This window comes from Lissotriton vulgaris, chromosome 10 (genome assembly GCF_964263255.1).
Source record: "Lissotriton vulgaris chromosome 10, aLisVul1.2, whole genome shotgun sequence".
NCBI lineage: Eukaryota > Metazoa > Chordata > Amphibia > Caudata > Salamandridae > Lissotriton > Lissotriton vulgaris.
The window spans coordinates 970177930-970195990 of NC_141698.1; the positions used below are offsets into that span (position 1 = coordinate 970177930).

General features: G+C 44.6%; 1 protein-coding gene across 2 annotated transcripts in view; it reads right to left on the reverse strand.

The window, feature by feature from the left end:
* Positions 1-273: 273 nt before the first annotated feature.
* Positions 274-18061, reverse strand: part of ANKMY2 (ankyrin repeat and MYND domain containing 2) — a 125804-nt gene continuing 108016 nt past the window's right edge. Inside the window, exons 9-10 of one of the 2 annotated variants that reach the window (XM_086941970.1) lie at positions 14319-14460; positions 274-1399 (exon numbers count right to left, since the gene is read on the reverse strand). In XM_086941970.1, coding sequence (XP_086798096.1) covers positions 1350-1399; positions 14319-14460 — 192 coding nt within the window. In that variant the 3' untranslated portion in view covers positions 274-1349. Of the gene's footprint in view, positions 1403-14318; positions 14461-18061 lie in introns of both variants that reach the window. The other variant, XM_086941969.1, reaches the window with a different exon arrangement.

Genomic DNA, 18061 nt, shown 5'->3' on the forward strand with positions numbered 1-18061 from the left:
ACATTTTACAATCGACTAGATTTCCATAGCTTCAATTTTGGCTTATGTCTCCAGATCTGTTCACTGCGTATAGTAGACTTTCCCCTGGCAACAAAACTTAAAGGCAATATAAATCAAGTAGACAGTCACATATGGAAATCTCATGACATCAGAGGAGTTGAAACTCCTTGGGCATGTCGTGCTTTTTTAAAAAGAACAAGGCAGCATCAGTTATTTTTCACTTTTTTAATTTTGCTCCTTTGCTCTCAGACACATCATGAAAAGAACCAATGATTGGCTTAAGACTTTATTTTTTCCACAGAGAAAAGACATGTTATTGCAAAAGATAGATAATTTGACCATATTCTTCACATACATTCACAAAACACGAATGATGACCCCACTCTCAGTAATTCAACTCCACCTTCTGAAATTCACCTATAAGTGCGAGTATTTGCAATGAAAGAGCACAACAAGAGGACATGGAAATCTAATTCCTCCTGATGACAATAAATAAATAGATGACCACACTGCACCATCAGACATTCTGCTGCAAGGAATACAATTTGACTTGGGGCTCAAAGGTCCAAAGACCGGCAAACAAAAACTAAAAGCAAATACATTTTTATATATAAAGACATATTTAAAAAAATATATTTCTGAGCAATTTAACTCAAATGCTTCAAAATCGTGCCATCGAAAAATAAATTGTACATTCATCCCCAAAAGACACTCGTAATTTAGGCTTTATTTTAATGCAGCTGCCCCCTAACCATTCAGTTCTATATTATTGCATACCACTGTAAATATATTTATGCGAGTAGTCTAAGGAATCAAAAATATCGTGGACAGTTTTCCTCTTTTTAAAAAGGTCTTCTCAGCGCTCCCCTTCCCAGCTGCAATTACTTTGATCCAAGACATATTTTTTTTTTATAAATGTACGCTTAAACATTTTAATTAATGTTATAATTTAATTTTACGTTCCTTGATTCGGAGGCATTACATTGGCATTCACCTCTGATCTACTGCTTTTCATTGATGAAAAGATGGAAACAACACTGTATTCCAACACTATTTGGAGCTTTTATGAAATTACATTTTTTCTAGATAAATCAGAGGCATATCCTACAATGCACATTATTTAGCAAAGTAGATGATTTCGAGATTTTTTATTCACATCATTAAGCCACATAGCTGTAAATGCACGTCTTACACAATGAACACCCTTTCTGCTGCCTCCACTGTTTCAGAGACTGCTACATCGCTCTCAGTTTTGGAAGTGATTCTATGTTTTTTTACGTGCAACTATTGTTTCCGGTTGTCCGTCTTTTTGTGCCATCAGCACAATAGCTCACATCTCCAGTTTCTTCTTAATGTGTGGTGGAGGATTCTTCATTTGTGGTGCTGGTCTCTACTTCTTCTACTAAAGAAAAAGAAGAGTAACGAATGTGGACAGTTGTACACAATTCCCAAACCTAAAAACATCATGTTTTGATATATATGAATAACGAACATTTGAAGGTAAGTGTTTAAGGTAATTGGTTGTTAAACTAAAAATGGTTTACCTTTATGAACCTTTCACAAACTAGAAGCACATCATTTAGCCTTTTGGTGGACCCTATTTTTACTGTTCAGTTCAGTTCATTTATTTGTTTCGAAGGTTAAAAACCATCATGAAAATGCATAATAATAATCATAATATGTAATCACAAAAAAAGAACATTCTGAGCAACGTGACAATTGTTAAAAAGAAGACAGAGAAAAAGTTTATCCAATAAAAAAGTTGGGTTTTTGTAAAAGATAAAAACCTGTAAGCAACAGTGATACAAGACCCCGTATTATAATAAAATTTCTGGTACCTCCCTAACCCATCATTCTTCATTCCCTTGTGTTTCTCAATTTAAAAGCAATTTTGAGGAAACTTATAACAGCAAATAGGGTTCGCGTTTCAGCGGCTCTTTGCAAAAACAATAAGGCAGATTTAGCATGGATAATATTTGAGTCCTTCAAGACATCCACTAAAAATCTTTGGCGCGGTGTTTTATAAAAAGGACACAATAATACAAAAAGAAGGGTGTCCTGCGGAGACCTATTGTCGCAGCCGCAGGCACCCTTCTGCTCAATTGTTTGAGTGAAACCTGATGGATAAGCTAAAATATGGTGCAACAAATTGAGCCTAAAACGAGTCATTAAAAACCTCTCGTGCTGACTGTACAATAAAAAGAGGTACGGTTCCATGCCAGCTTGATTAGAGACAAGGGAGTGGGCAACTGCCGAGGATTTAGCTAAATCCAACTCCCTCCTCCTGCCATTAAATTTGTCCAACAATAAGCTTTGAACGTAGTGTCTGGAATATATGTCCACCCTGGAGGGGTCCAGGAATAGCATTTGTTCATCAATATCCCCCAGAGTGTCTTTAACATATTTCAGCCATGGGATTTGAAGGCATTTCTCTTTCAACAAGCAATCCTGGATGATCTGTCTGGATAATCCTGCATTTGGGTTTGTCCAAATTTTGAGCCAGGCCAGTATAGGTCTCAGTCTAATAATGTCAGCAATATATGTGGTTCCCAGCTCTTCATGAGTAATTGCTGCAGTGATGCTCGGCGGATGTTTTAACAGTTTTTTTTAAAAATGTGTCTTCCTCACTTTGAATTAGTTGTGCATCTCTGCAGCCCCACACTTCTGCTCCATAGATGGTCTTTGAAATACTAACTGATCTATACAAAGTCATCACCTGTTCTGGTGACCAACGACCCATTCGACGTGCAAAGCTCAGTATAGCCCCATTAGCTGAGACTAGTCTCCTTGCCCTCTCCTCAATCAGAGGGACAAAGTTTAACTTATCGTCAAATAAGAGGCCCAGATATGGAAATGTTTTAACAGTGTCCAGGACCTGATCCCCCAGTTTGAATACAAATTTCTTTTGTGGTTTCTTCCCCGCTATCATAATGAATGATTTTTTCAAGTTGACGGAGAGATCCAAATTCCTCATGAAATCCGCGAAACCCTTGATTAAAAGTTGCAGACCAACCGCTGTTCGGGCTAGGAGCACCGCGTCATCGGCGTACAGAAGTACTGGCAGATGACGCGTGCCCACCTTAGGGCAGTCAGTTCCCAGTGCAACGAGGTAGTTCTCCAGGCCATTTATGTAGAGGGAGAACAAGAATGGCGCCAGGATACACCCCTGCCTCACCCCGCCCGAGCATGGGAAGGGATCAGTACTCACCCCCCCCCGCACTGTAGCGGACCTTGGCAGTGGTGTTCCAATGTAGCTCCCTTAAGATGTTAATGAGATCCGGGTCAATGCCTAGGTTAGACATAAATATCCAGAGTTTAGCTCTGTTGACATTGTCAAAAGCTGCTGCTAAGTCCATAAACCCCATGTACATGGTGCCTTCAGACGTCTTGGTATACTTAGCATTAATCAGGTATAGGTTAAGGCATTGGTCGGTGGTTGACCTGCCTGTTCTGAACCCATACTGGGTGTCCACCAGGGTGTTATTGATGTCAGTCCAATCTATTAATCGATTGAGGAGTGCCCTTCCTAGTATCTTGGCGGAGACGTCAATGAGCGAGATTGGTCGATAACACTGCGGGCTGGTCCCTACAGCCTTTTTTATAAATAGGGACAATCACCGCAGTGGACCATGATCTCGGCAGACCCGTTTTAATTGCTGCATTCAACACTCTTGTTACCATTGGGACCCATAGCTCAATGTTGCTAAGAAAAAGATCCGGGGGGGTTCCCGTCCGGGCCCGGGGCTTTGTTTCGTGTTAGACCTAAGATTGCTTTGCGAACTTCATCCAAAGATAGTTCAAATTTATCTGCCCTTGGTCCCCTCCATATTCCATCACCAGTGTCCGTCTCCTGTTGATTATACAGGGATTTGAAATGAGCAATCCAGTGTTCTGGTAAGATGTTAGAGCTGATGACTGGAGAGTTTGAGTCGTGGAAGCAAGGTCTATTTATAATTTTCCAGAACTGGGCATAATCTTTGTTCTCACCAGCCTCCCTTAGGTCTGCCCATACTTCTTTTTGAAGGGTCCCTTTCCTGATCTTTAATTGGTTTTTATAGTTTTTTCTGCAGCGAGCAATTTCTACCTTGTCCCTTGGGGTTTTTTTCAGGCTGAGTTTTAGATCTCTTAGCGCTTTGGAACAGGTAGAGTCAAACCATCTTGGCGTAGATGACTGCATCGCGGGCTTCTTGGTTGTTAGGAGTCTCTCGATTATTTTAGTCAAGTTCTCAAACGCCTCTACTACTCCTTTGTCCTCGGTAGTGTGTTCTAAACAGGTCTCTATGTGGGCTTTCCCTTCATCCACTAATTTGACATAAAATTCCTGGGGGTTGATCACTGACCACCTTAAGCGTCTTCCTTGGGCTATTGGTTGAATTTCAGATTGGTGAATCAACCCTGGGTCTTTTTTAGTTAAATCATTCCCTTTGAATTCTATTATAATGGGATTATGATCACTGAAGGGACTCCACTCTGTCCTGGTATTTAAGATCTGATCTCTTGCGCTAGCTGAGATAATTATGTAATCTATTATAGACCCCCCACCTCTGCCCTTGAATGTCGGTGTTAGGGATTCGCCTACCTTGAGAGCAGCTAAGTCCATGACATGACTGAGGGCAAAGTCTTCTAATAACTTCATCAAAGTTGTTCCCTCTTTGCAATGAGAAAAGTGGGGGCCCTTTTCTAATGGGCAAGCTGACCAATCAGGGGTTGGGGGGGAGTAATTTGGGGCATAAATGACAATTAAAATCACCCATTAACAGAACAGTTGGTTCTGGCCCCTTCGTCCTTTGCTCGAGTTCCTCATTTAGTCTCCCTTCCAGCTCCACTAATATTGGGAATTTCCCTTCCACTGGGCCAGAGTTATAAAAGTTTGCAAACAGTAGACTCTCCCCCTTGTGGAGAAGTCTAACTGTTTGTATGTTGTCTGACGAACAATCAGGGTAAGTCCAGGTACCTTTCAGATCTAAGTCCACATAGACTACTAGGCCTCCTTTTGCCCTACCCGAGTTTGTTCCTTGGGCGGGTCTAAAAAAACACTTGTAGCCCTCCAATTGACATGGGCCTGAGTCCTTTGCCCAAGTTTCTTGGAGTGCTATGACATGGAAGCATTTTATAAATTCTAACCATTCCTTACTTTTAAATTTGGCTTCCAACCCTGCAATATTCCAAGAAAGGATGGTCAGACCCTCCATCTTGTCCTTGCCTTTTGTTGTGGGTGTCAAAGTTAATCTGTCCTCCCCAGCTATAGGTAGATCGATATTGGGTGATTTGGTTCCCCCCTGCCTCCGAGGTAAATCCAATCTCCCAGATTGGGTACTTTCCTCAATCCCACGTGTACCCCGTGAATCTAGGCCAGAGCAGCCACTGGTAGCCAGGCTTACTACACTGGTGATTACTATGGGTGTAAGTCAATCAATATCTTCTAGTGATTGGAATGGGGCAAATCTATTTGTCCATTGCGCACGATCTCTGGGGGATAGGGCTGTTCAGGGCGGCTTGCTAGTCTCGGTCTATGTGGGCGCTGTGCTCTAACCCGCGTCCACCCTCCCTCGTCACCCCCATAATTGTTATTCCTAGATCTAGGGTAAAAATACACGAGTGGGAGTGCACAAATGGTACTTGTTTGGTTCCTATTAGAGTTCTTCAGAATGTACTCAATCAGACTAGTGTCCGTGAAGTGTGCAACTATGCAGTCACCTCTGATGTCTTTATTTCTTCCCCCAATCCAGCTTGCCCTTCTTACACTTGCTATCTCTCCTCTCTCCCCCATGCTTAAGGGTCTATGGATGTTCAGCCACTTGGAAATTTTGGTGAGCAATTGATATTGGGTTTCTCTCTCATTTGGCCTAATTTCCGGGACCCCTGCAAAAATAACTACAAAAGGACACTCCTCGGGGGGGAGATCTATGTGTGGAGCGTTGTTGTTATAAAAGGGGTCAGGGTCTGTGTAACAGTTATTATAATTCCCTTCCCTCTGGGTGCGATCGTCCTGTCTCCATTGCATTAAAGGTTGTGGGATCGGTTTCTCTCTTTGGGTATTACTTACACCTTGATTGTGTCTCCCTCTGGAGTTATCGTTAGTACCCCCTTTGGGGTTTTGGGCAATTTTGGGGGCCTCGTGAACCTGGACTATTTCTTGGTGGGAATGACTAACACAATTGCTATTTTGTGCTCTCTTTGAGTCTGCCTTATCATTTGTGGTTACCTCAATTGATTGGGGTGGAGCAAGTGGAGTTTTAGTAAGTGTCTGCTCTAGAGCTTTAGATAGTTTGGCGAGCTCACACATTATTTTATCCACCTTACTTATGATAGGCTTTAATTGTGTTGTGATGAAAGATTCTAGCTGTTTTTTCAAATCCAAAACTACCGTGTCAATCCACCCTGGTGGTGCGGATTCTACTTGAGAGTCATTTGCTGCTATTGTGTGCTCTTGGGTCCATGATAGGGAATTGTCTCTTGATGGTTCTTTCCTCTGTCTCTGATGTCCCTTATTTCTCCCCAAACGCTTCCTTTTTTTCCTAAGGGTCATATCAATCCGCTCAGAGGTTTCTAAGCCTGCGGTTTGTGCACAGGGGACGTCCTCTATATCGTTGGTTGTTTGGGATACACTGCCCTGAGTATTTGGGCTATCTACTATTAAGACATCTCTAGAGGGTGTTTGAATGATGGCGTTAAGGTTAGGCGAGGAGGATAAACTCCTTTCCATACGTTCAATTTCGCCAGTCACTTTCTTTAGCATTAAGTCAATTGCAGTTGGTTTCTTCCCACTTACAAGGGCGCCCTCCTTTGTTGTTTCCCCCCGGGTTGGTTTAGGGGTGGGTTTTTTATTTGATTTATTCCCAGCCGAGCGAGTGTTGGGATGAGTAGACATAATTCCCCTGAGGACAAGGGTAAGAGCACTGTATTTCAAAGGGATTCAATACCCTGTCCAGCTTCCCTGCGCAAACAGGTAGTACAGTACCTGGATCTAATCTCAGATGCAAGCGTTGGGGCCAAGGGGGGTTGCCCATCCCGTCCCTCGGCGTCCCCGGACGGCCACAGACGGCCCGCCCTCTGCCTGGGCTCCGCCCGGTGTCGCCCGCGCGCGTCCCGCGACGCGGGAGGTGCTCCTGGTGTTTATGCACCTCCAGGCGTAAGCTGCACGGGTCAGGAGGCGGCGTCCCGGTCCCGGTAGTGCTGGGAAGTGTAGTCCTGGTGCAGCTGGTGCAGCGCTCCTCCCCTCTCGGCGGCCGTGGGGACTCGGCTGCAGGGGAAGGCGACAACAATCCGGAGCCTCCTCTGCTGTCAGGTACGATGTCCAAAAGTGCCCCCTAGCAGTGCCAGTGACCCCAAGCAGTGCCAGTGACCCCCGCTCCACCGGAGGTGCTCCTGGTGTTTATGCACCTCCGGGCGTAAGCTGCACGGGTCAGGAGGCGGCGTCCCGGTCCCGGTAGTGCTGGGAAGTGTAGTCCTGGTGCAGCTGGTGCAGCGCTCCTCCCCTCTCGGCGGCCGTGGGGACTCGGCTGCAGGGGAAGGCGACAACAATCCGGAGCCTCCTCTGCTGTCAGGTACGATGTCCAAAAGTGCCCCCTAGCAGTGCCAGTGACCCCAAGCAGTGCCAGTGACCCCCGCTCCACCGGAGGTGCTCCTGGTGTTTATGCACCTCCGGGCGTAAGCTGCACGGGTCAGGAGGCCTATTTTTACTGATATTACAGTGCCAGAGTGTGTGTGATTTGCCATAAACTGGTAATGTCAACATGGATTTCACCCAACTGTACTACTTGACTTTTCGGTCAGGTCATGGTTTGTGAAAACGATCAGTCATGTGTGGACTACTGCAATGTCTTTCTGTACTACTCAAATATATGACAAAAACATATGGCTCGCAGGGGCACCACTGTGCTCTGACTGGCTGCACTTTGAAAGAACTGCTGTGACACATTAATAATTCATCCCTAAAGTGTGCCTTAAGCACCCAGGACTGCGGTTTACAATGTATAAAAACTGGACACACTATGCATTAGAAAGAGTGTGCCCCAACAACTACTAAATGTCCAAAAGCTGTTCACACTGAGTAAGTAAAGGTAGATTTTCCATTAAGAGGCATACATAAAACAGTATTTTCAGCTGGAGAAATGCTAGCACACATAATTCAAGGTTTTCACTTAGTTTTAAACATCTAATTTTGTGGTGAAAGACTGATTATAAGTTTGGTGGAAAAGTAACTCTATAAAACTATACTTTGTGCTGACTTGGGTAAAAATGTCTTGGAACCAGATGTGTGTTCATCTCAAGGCCAGCAGCCGAATTCACATTCATGGCTGGAGTGAACTACCTTGCTCTTTCTGCAGAGGATAACAATCTGGCCTCTGGGCTAAGGAAGGCAGCAGTGTTTTCAACAACTGGCCACTTAACACAGAATATCCATCTCCGAGGAAGACAAAAACATTTGTCAGAACAAAGGACAGCTTTCACATTGCCTCTTTTGACTTGGAGATGCCAACTGGGGCTAACATAATATGCTTCCATAAATTCCCTGGGGGAAAAAGACAGTTACGGGCTCTGATAGAGGGTAAAGATTTCTGTAATAGACAGAAATTACATGCGTTAGGGAGAGTTATGCCCCCCTTCTGATGGAGGAAGAAATTAGCCATGTTGGACTATTTATGTTACGTGCTGCAAAAGGAGGTGAGCATTTGGTGAGAAAGAAGGCAGGAATGGGTTGGTAGGAACAATTCTACTCTCAATGGCTAGCACACAGGATACAACCTCACCACCACCTTCTCAAAACATCATTGAGCCAATGAAAACCACATTCTCCTTGGTCTTGTTCTTGTTCAAGAAAACTGGAGAGTGTCTCTCTTGCTCTTCATGCAGTGATTATTCGTGGGTCTTCGTAACGGTCGGCCTAGGGAGGTGATGGCTTGACCAGGAAGTTGGGCACCAGTGATGTACAGTAATGGGGTAGGATTTATTGGGTTGGTGTAATTGTCACAGCCAGCTTTGGAAAATATCTGAAGACGCCAGCCCTACTGAAAGAAATACTCAATGGCTCCCGACTCCTGATGGCACTCTGCGACTGAAACTGCTCTCCAAGTGGCATGGTGCTTTTTGTTGTGTTTTGTACATAACAAAAAACACCCCGCCAAAAAGCACAAAGATGTGACACGGTTATGACACACCTTTGTATTACAGAAGATCTTTGGGAATGCAGACTTGCAGGAACATTTTCAACCTCTTAGCTCAAGCCAGGTTCCTGTATATCACCCACTGATAAAATAATTTCTGTTAACAACCCCTGACTTTATATACTAATTGTTAGGCCCACATGCACCACTCCATGCCCACCTTTCATCGTGACACCAATGGAGGTTCCAGTTTGCCGCACATATGAGCAATGTACCTCATGGCAGGCACCAGCGCCACATTGCAAAACAGGACAGCAAATTTGGGTGAAGTTTGATCACTCCATATCCCTGAGGAAAACAGTTGCTGGGTAGCCTCTGAGAGGTACAGATCTCCCTGTGGCCAAAAGCGTTGTAGCCTTGAGCGCTCCTGTATAATATATAGAATATATAACAACGTTCCACGCAGACAACAGCCACCTATCACCCAATGTTTTGCACAATTGGAAGAGCCAAGTTTTGCTGTAGTATTATGCACAGTGAACTATTTTCAGTTGCACTAATCTGAATCTTGACTTAATATCTGCCTCCCGTGGTGATCGGATTACCTCACCCAAGTCATCCGTCACCATTCCCACGTCCCCTTCCTATTTACCCCTGAGAACCAAGAGGGAAGACTGACAATTATTAACGAGTGTCCTGTAGATTTGGAAGATGTGTTTGAGTAAGTGGTACAAAAGGGGGTGGTGATGGACGGAGCATCTGAACCAATCAAACACTCGCACCCAGTCAACAGATCTGGGCTGAATCTATCACCGTTCTTTAGCCCACTCTGCCACCCCAGTTCAGACATGGCCATATGCTAATCAGTCTGACCCTGTGCCTCATGGGAACAGTCCAGCCCGAACTGCCAAGCCGTGCCTTCCCTGGACCAGAAACAAGCTTCCGAGGACCGGTTTCTGGCATTACAACCTTCTTCAGCCCAGCTTGCTTGAATCCAGTGGCAAAGTGAGCAAGGGACTCATGTCTGAGCATACCCTGCCAACTTATGGCAAAGAAAGCGGTACAAAAGGGGTTGGTGATGGACGGAGCATCTGAACCAATCAAACACTCACACCCAGTCAACAGATCTGGGTTGAATCCATCACCGTTCTTTAGCCCACTCAAGTGGGCTTTCATGTGCCACTTCTTGTAGAAAGGCCTTACACACCTTGAGGGCATGTTGAATCTGTCCCTGCCAATATATCTGGTGGCCACCAGGTCGCACTACTGCTGCAGCTCAGCAAATTGCGGAAGCCCTGTGGGCCCCAATTATCCACTAGCTTCATTATCCCAATCACAGCTCATTGTTTCCTTACACTCTAGTCTCCAGAGGTCTCCCAGAGCAGCAGATTCCCACAACAGACACTTCAATGTTAGGCACCACTGTCCCATTTACTTAGTTGCTACCTTCCATTTGTTAACTACTATGTCTGTGGAGGAGTGACGACGAGTCGGCAGTTTTTGGTCATATAACTTCCGCACATACCCCTGGGGTTCCAGGGAGTATCTCTCAGACTTATGGGTGGGTTCCTGCCAAGTGGCGAATGGCCAATGATTGATGTCCAACATCTGTGTGCCCAGTAATAGAGACAAGGTCTGGTAAAGCTAACTCACCCTTTAGGAGCCAGTGGCGGCTGGTGACATTTGAAAGTGTTGGGGCGTAAATACTGCACTGTGGCGAGCGAGTGAGCCTGAACCACCTATGGTGGGGTCGGGGGTTCCTCCCTCGAGAACATTTAAAAAAAAGCAAATTTGAGAAAGAGGTGGCTTGGCGAACACATCTCTGGGTGTAGCCAGACAAGTCTCTTTGCACTTGCACACATACATCACTCTCCCTGCATTTACATAGGCACAATACTCACCCTGCACTCATAGACCCATTACTCACCCTTCCCTGACAGATCACTAAGCCTGCATTCACCCATCCACATCACTCACCCTGCACTCACACAGGCACACTGCTCAACCTGCACTCACACAGACATCACTCACCCTTCGCTGCACTGCACTCAAGCACAGTCTTGTTTGGTTGGGCGAGGTAAGCTAGGTTTGTTTTTATAAGCTGAAAAAAAAGTTATTGGTAACCAACAAAAGCCCTGCCATGAGTCCAATTTCAAAATGATATCAAACCAGCTTCAAATTACTATCAATATCAATGTTCTAGAGGGAAAATATGTGCACCCCTCCATAAACAGAAAAAAAACTAGAGCACATCTGGATATACACAAACATGCCCTCACATTCACCCACAGGTCTATCAAATCTATCAGGGCCTAATGTTACATTTCTACCTTTAATGATTAACTTCTGCAATTATTGCTCTTCTTTCATCCCTTGCACATCAGTCTCACATTCCTCCCTCTCACGTAATAACTTTGCATCAGAGTTCTCCTCAAAGGGCTTAGGTATCGGAACACACCTGGCATTTCCTTAGGCCCACCTATTTGTGCTTACATTTTGCCCACACTTTTCACTCTCTGTCACACTACTTTGCATTTTCTCACCCATCTGTCACTGAGCTAATTATCATTCTCAAATATGCTAAGCCTTCATATGCACAGTGTGACCATCAAATCCCAGAACACCAAACCATTCGCCCTCCTCTCTCTTGCTATCTTGCATAATATCATTTTTCTATCATCCTTTCTATCTATCATTGCTTCAAATGTCTGCAGTTGTCTTCTAAACCCTTTAAAAAAAATAACATTGATGACCCTTCATGCCCAGATGTCCATCTTCCTTGACTCACTCGTTCTTGAATGACAAGCATTGTTTAACATACTTCCTCACCACTCGCAGACTTCCTCACCTCTTTCAATCGGGATTCAGGATGCTGCACGCCACACACGTCAAGTCAAACAAAGGCCTGCATAAGTTCAAATAATGTTTTACGTCGTACAATACCCATCGACATCACACATCCATCCTTGTGATTGTTCGTCCCATTCACATTTCGTGTTTATTTCTGTCACTGTGCAACTCAGTGCACTCACTCACCTGGGAAAGCAAACACACCTGAAAGTAAAGCATGCCGGGCATCCCTCCAGTACCAATAACATCAGTGGGATTACTTAAGTCACATGAGACATGAGACGATCGAGTTGGAGGGAGGGGAGGTGCCAGCAGCCGCCGGAGCTGGCCGAGTTGGTAACTGGAAGCCAAAGGAGGACACCCTCTCACAGCCCACCTGTAACCTCCGCTGCATGCTTTCATCGCTCGCTTGCTGTCACGTTCTCATCTGGGGGTGACTTGGCGACTCGGGTGTGCTCCCTGTCTCCTGTCTCTAGCCTTCAGTCAGGCTGGCAGCAGGCGCGCCCCTACTTCTGTTTGCCTCCAACCATGCAATCCCGGCTACATCCTATCCTAAACGATTCCGGTCCTTCCCGCACTTCCTATTCAGGCTCTGGGCAGGGGTTATGAGACCAGCACATGGAAAGTAATGCGCGAATGCAGGGCCCAAACAAGTCTTACTTGGGCCATGTGTCCACTTCTTGCTGGCGACCCTTAGCCCGGGTATGAACCGCATCAGCAACTAGGCCAGCCACTTCTGCCCCCTGGGGTAGAAGACGTTGCAGTGCTTAATGCAACGCGGGTCCACTGGGAGTTCGCTTGCTCATGCTCACCTTGGCCCCGTGACTCTTACAAGAGCCCCTGTGCCACTCTCACTGCTGTGGCCGCTACCGGGGAGAAGCCAGGTCAGCAGAAAAAAATAGCGCCAGCCAGACCTGCCCCCACCCCCCTTCCAAACCTCCGCTTCATCATCAAGAGAGAGCTTAGAACCAGGAAACATATCAAATTGCCTCGGCTCCTGCTAGGGCTGAGCCGTCCCCTCCAAAAAACTACAACCCCTCGGGCCAGCTACATTCCACAAAAGTCCCTGCAACTAACCACCAACTCATCCACTATGAAGCCCACCACCTCACCCGGGCAGGAGGATGCCTCTTCGGGCAGCCGCAGAGGGAGGCCTCTTAGCTTCTTTAAAACCAATAAAACAGCACTTAGCAAAAGCAAATCTCACACTCATAGAAAACCCAGTTTCAGTATTCTACGCTCACTCCCTCAAGAACTGCGCACATACCATACCACTCTTCAGTATTTCAATTTCACCCTTTTGGGGACGAAGGTCCTGTAGCAGAAACCAAGTGAGGGGGAAGGGATCGGTGTTACTGGCTAGGCAGAGTCGTACTCTCCAGGCACACCACAAGGAGAATTTGGCTCCTGAATAGATTGTGTGCAGTTAGGGGCTCCGGACTCAGGATCCGACATTTAACACGAGTCCTCGGGTTAAAAAAAGGGAAAAGGCTTGTTGATGGGTGAGGGTTCTTCTAAAAACGAACTAGGAGTTCCCATTCAATTGGTCAAGGGATTTATTAGGACAAAGGTAGCAGGTTCTCTTGTTGTTTGGTTGATATAGACGGGAACTGGAGTGAGCCCTTACTCTTCCCACTCTTGATAGTGGCTCTGAAGTCTGGGAACACCATCACTGTCTGGTCATCGAAGAGCAGAGGGCCCTGTTGCCGTGCCCCTCGGAGCACAGTGTCCGGATGTCTAAAGTGCAGGTAACGTGTGATGATCAGTTGTGATCTCATACCCGTTCTGGAAGGGGTCCAGTTACTCTATGGGCATTCTCCACTGAATAGTGTGTAGTCACAAAGTTCTTGATGATTTTTTTCTACATTGGTACGCTCTGCTTTCTCAGAAATCCAGACAAATCTTACATTGTTACTGCATGATCTGTCTTACACATCCACTGCTCTAGCGCACAGACACTGTGATGACTTGGTGGACTTTGGCGCTCAGGGTCTTGATGGAGGCCTCGCGTTCCAGCATGGCGATTTCAGCAGTGCCCATCCAATCCGCTATTTTCCCCATGTCATTTCAGATCAGAGTGAAGTCCACTGCCACTGTGTCTATTTTGGTCTAAGGAACCATGTAGGGCTCCAAAATGACCCAGAGACGTTCTTTAAGGGTAAGGCCTAACCGTTTTTGGACTACCAGCTTGCTTGTACCACAACAACATCATGTTAATAGATTTATGCATATTTACCAAGGCTGTTGGGGGCTTACTTAATTTTCTCAATACACATTTCTCAATACAAGCACGCAGTGTCCATTTAATGTTAGTGGAATGTATATTCTTAAATTGCATGCAAAATACAGTTTATTACTAACCTTTTTTCTGCAAATGATCTTGTATCTCTCTTAGTTTGGCAGCTTCAGCTTCCTGCTTTTCTCGATCTGCTTTCAGATTTTTACAAACTTTTTTGTGAGTAAACCAGTGAGCTTTCTGACAGTCCTGATCACAATAGATCACCTGTGAGGAAAAAAAATATATCAGATTGTCTTTTTTCTCTAAACTGTGAGTCTATTTACATGAAAGATTCCAAGAACCTGGTCATATGGTGCAAATAAATGTTGTTCCTCCTACTGAAGTATATTGGCACTCCTTTATCCACTTGCTCAACTACAAGCAAGGATCAGAAGCACATTTATACTGCACTGAGACAGGGTGGAGAGTGGCCTTCGAGTCAAACGGGTGCCGGAAAAATGGGACAAGTACACCTAGCTATGAATGGTTCAATTGCCAATGTGTAGCTGACCCCACTGTGCCCTTTCTGGGCCAAAATGGACGGGAAATGTGTGCATCAGGAAGAAGTAAAGTCACAAGCCCATCTTTCACTGCTAAGGAAGGGTGACCGTCCAAGAGATCGAGAACGGATTAAATGTTTGAAGAGGAGGATTGCAATTATGTGAAGAAAGAAGTATCCATCCACTACTAGCAAGGGCTGCCATAATACCTGGAAATATTCCGCAAAAAGAACCACCAAGAGAAGTAATCATTCACAGAGGAGGTGGAGGTGCTGAGCACACAGTCAGATACCTGGATATGCTACTAAAAGACCCAGTCACCCAATGGAGAAAGGTGCTGAATCCCCTAATGCTATGGTTTAGACAGACAAACAGACCTTGGGCAAGTTCACATCTTGGTCTCCATGCAGATTGAGGATAGTCCCTTTGGATGCTGGGCAGAATGCCTCACATTTTCTCCTATATTTCAGTGGTGGTGTGAACTGGCCCAGATAAGATCCACCAGACTGTATTTTCACATAAAAAACTAAGTGTGCAGTGACAGAATAATTTTATTTGGCTCCATATTAATCACAATAGATTTTCTTTGTTTTTGTTTGTGTTTAGGTGCAGATACTCTTGTCGGGGAGCCGATGAAGATTAACATGGCCATCAAGGCTTAAAGAAAGGAACATACTATATCCTTACATGTAAACCAGAGAACAGATGTGATGAAAAGTTTTTGAGTTAATTTACTAAGTGTGCCATAATCCAAAAAGCATTTCTTTGTATAGAGTAGTTGGAGGACAATAGAGGCCATGTGTTAGAATGTTTTATGAAGACTATCATGCACCATTCAGACCTAAATAAGGCAGGGTTTGTGAACTGGTAGAAAAGTCCAACACTTATTCAAAAGGACACATTCCTGCAGCTTTCTTTGGGAGAAAAACGTTACAACTCTGAATTTGTTTGTGCTTCTATGTTGACAAGAACTTCATCTGGTTACTGTAGTCAGTCAATTGATAATCACACCAAAGGACTTCATCCAGGGAAAATAAAAAGTTACTTACCCTGTAAGTGTCTTTTCACAGCATTTAGTGCTGTAGATTCACGTGCTCTTATTCCTACCATCTAGTGTTGGGCTTGGACATTTGCAAGTTTTTCTGCGAATAAAGTCTTTTGAGTCATGGTATGCAGGCTCCACCCTTAATTGGCAATGCACATGGGCACTAACTCGACAGAATATAGTTTTTTTTTTACACAGTGGGTGACAGTAGTATGGAGTGGCAAATAAACACACATAGTGCTTGTGATTTGTGAAAGGGCGTAAGTTAGTGATAGGAAAGAGATCTGTAGAGTCGCATGCTTCCGGGGAGAAAGGCGGGCCCATGTGAATCTAGAGCACTGCAGATTATGAACAGATGCTTTCAGGGTACATAACATTTTCCATTTGTAGCACATGTTGCTGTAGATACATATGCTCTCCATGGATTACAAAGCACTACCCTCGTAAATGTGGTAGCAAACATATACATGATGCAGATGTCTGGAATAAAGTCCTTTAAACGGATTACCAAGCTTTCTGCCAGGATATCCGCGCAATAATACTTGTTGAAAGCGTCTGTGGTTGACCTAGTGCCTGCCCTACATATGTCACCTAGCGGGAAATTGACAAGAAAGGCCATGGTTGCTGCATTTTTGCATGGAGGCAACGGGAAAGACAATTTTGGCCTGATGAATAGTTGGTCAGCCTTGAGGAAGGGCATGGCCCAATCACTAAGACATAAGAGCTCACTTGGCATCCATGTGAAGGGCTCTCTATGCTACTAAGTATGATTCAGGAAAGAAGACAGGGAACTCTATGGTTTGGTTTAAATAAAAGGAGAAAACCACTCTAGGGAGGAACTTTGGGTTGGTTCTTGGTACAACTCTGTCCTTGTGGAATGGAATGAAGGGTTCCTGAAATATGAGGGCCTGAAACTCAGTAAAGCACCTGCGAGATGCTATGGCTTAAAGAAAAGCTACTTTCCAAGATAAAACTGAAGAGGGCTAGAATGTAAAGGCTTGGAGCCGGGTAAGGTCCATATTAAGATTCCACACAGAAGCAGGGGAAACCTCGGAAGGAATGATAGCTTTGAGACCATCTATGAAAACTTTAACCACGGACATGTGAAAAAGGGAAGAGTTTTCCCAGTTCTGCATCTAAGTAGCTATTGATATTGTTAACTGGATGAATGTGAATTCACTAAAGCTAAATGGGGACAAAACTGAATTTCTATGCTGCTCGGCAAGTAGAATCTCCATGACTCTCCCCCATAACTTTTGACCCCTTCCATCTGGAGAGGAATCGCAGCCATTGTCCACTGTCTACAAACTTGAGGTTGTGTTTGATGACCAGCTATCACCGGAGAGCCACGTCACAAAAGTAGCAGCCACTTGTTTTGCTCTTCTGCGCAGTCTAAGGAAGGTGTTACCACTGCTGCTCACACAAGCCGAATCGCATGTGGTGCATAGTGTCATAGTCAGCAGATTAGAATACTGCAATGCCTTGCTACTTGGAGACCTCAAATAGATGGTTAAAAGACTGTATTGAGTACAAGTGGCAGCAGCAAAAGTGGCACTGAACAAATCTTGCAGATCCTCTGCATCCAATACCTCAAAGGAGTTGCACTGGCTTCTTGTGAAGCAGAAGATTATCTTTAAAGTTGTGTACATTTTGTTCAAGGCACTACAGATAAAATGCCTCACACCTGTACAAGTACTAAAGAGTCAATTTGAAAGGCAAACCAATAAGCAAAAATTAATCAAGAGACAAATAAGTTCACATTGTTAAAAGTAGTCGTTAATATCCAACTCCACGCCCTAAATGCCTTCATTAATTGAAATTTGTGGAGTATGATGTTTTGTAGGAATGATGTATTGAACCATGTGGTCTAAAATTCCTACACACATTGTGTAGCATGTACAGATGATGTGTATTGATTGATTTATTTGTCACTACAAGATTCCTCTTTTCCCTCACCTCTTCCTCACAGGATCACTCCCCTCCTCCCCCTTTTACCAATTTGGGGCACTACGCAAATTGTTTTTATGTGATGAAATTCAGATATTTGTTAATACTCACATTGTGATTAAAACAATGTGAACTTATTTGTCTCTTGATTAATTTTTGCTTATTGGTTTGCCTTTCAAATTGACTCTTTAGTACTGGGACCCCTTCCTTTCACTACATTGATCACCCAGGTCCCAGCGACATTCTTGGGTACAACCCCGTATCAATACCCTCACACCTGTACAAAGCAGACTTGGTTTGCATAAAAACATTCGGAAAGCCAAGACAAGGAAGT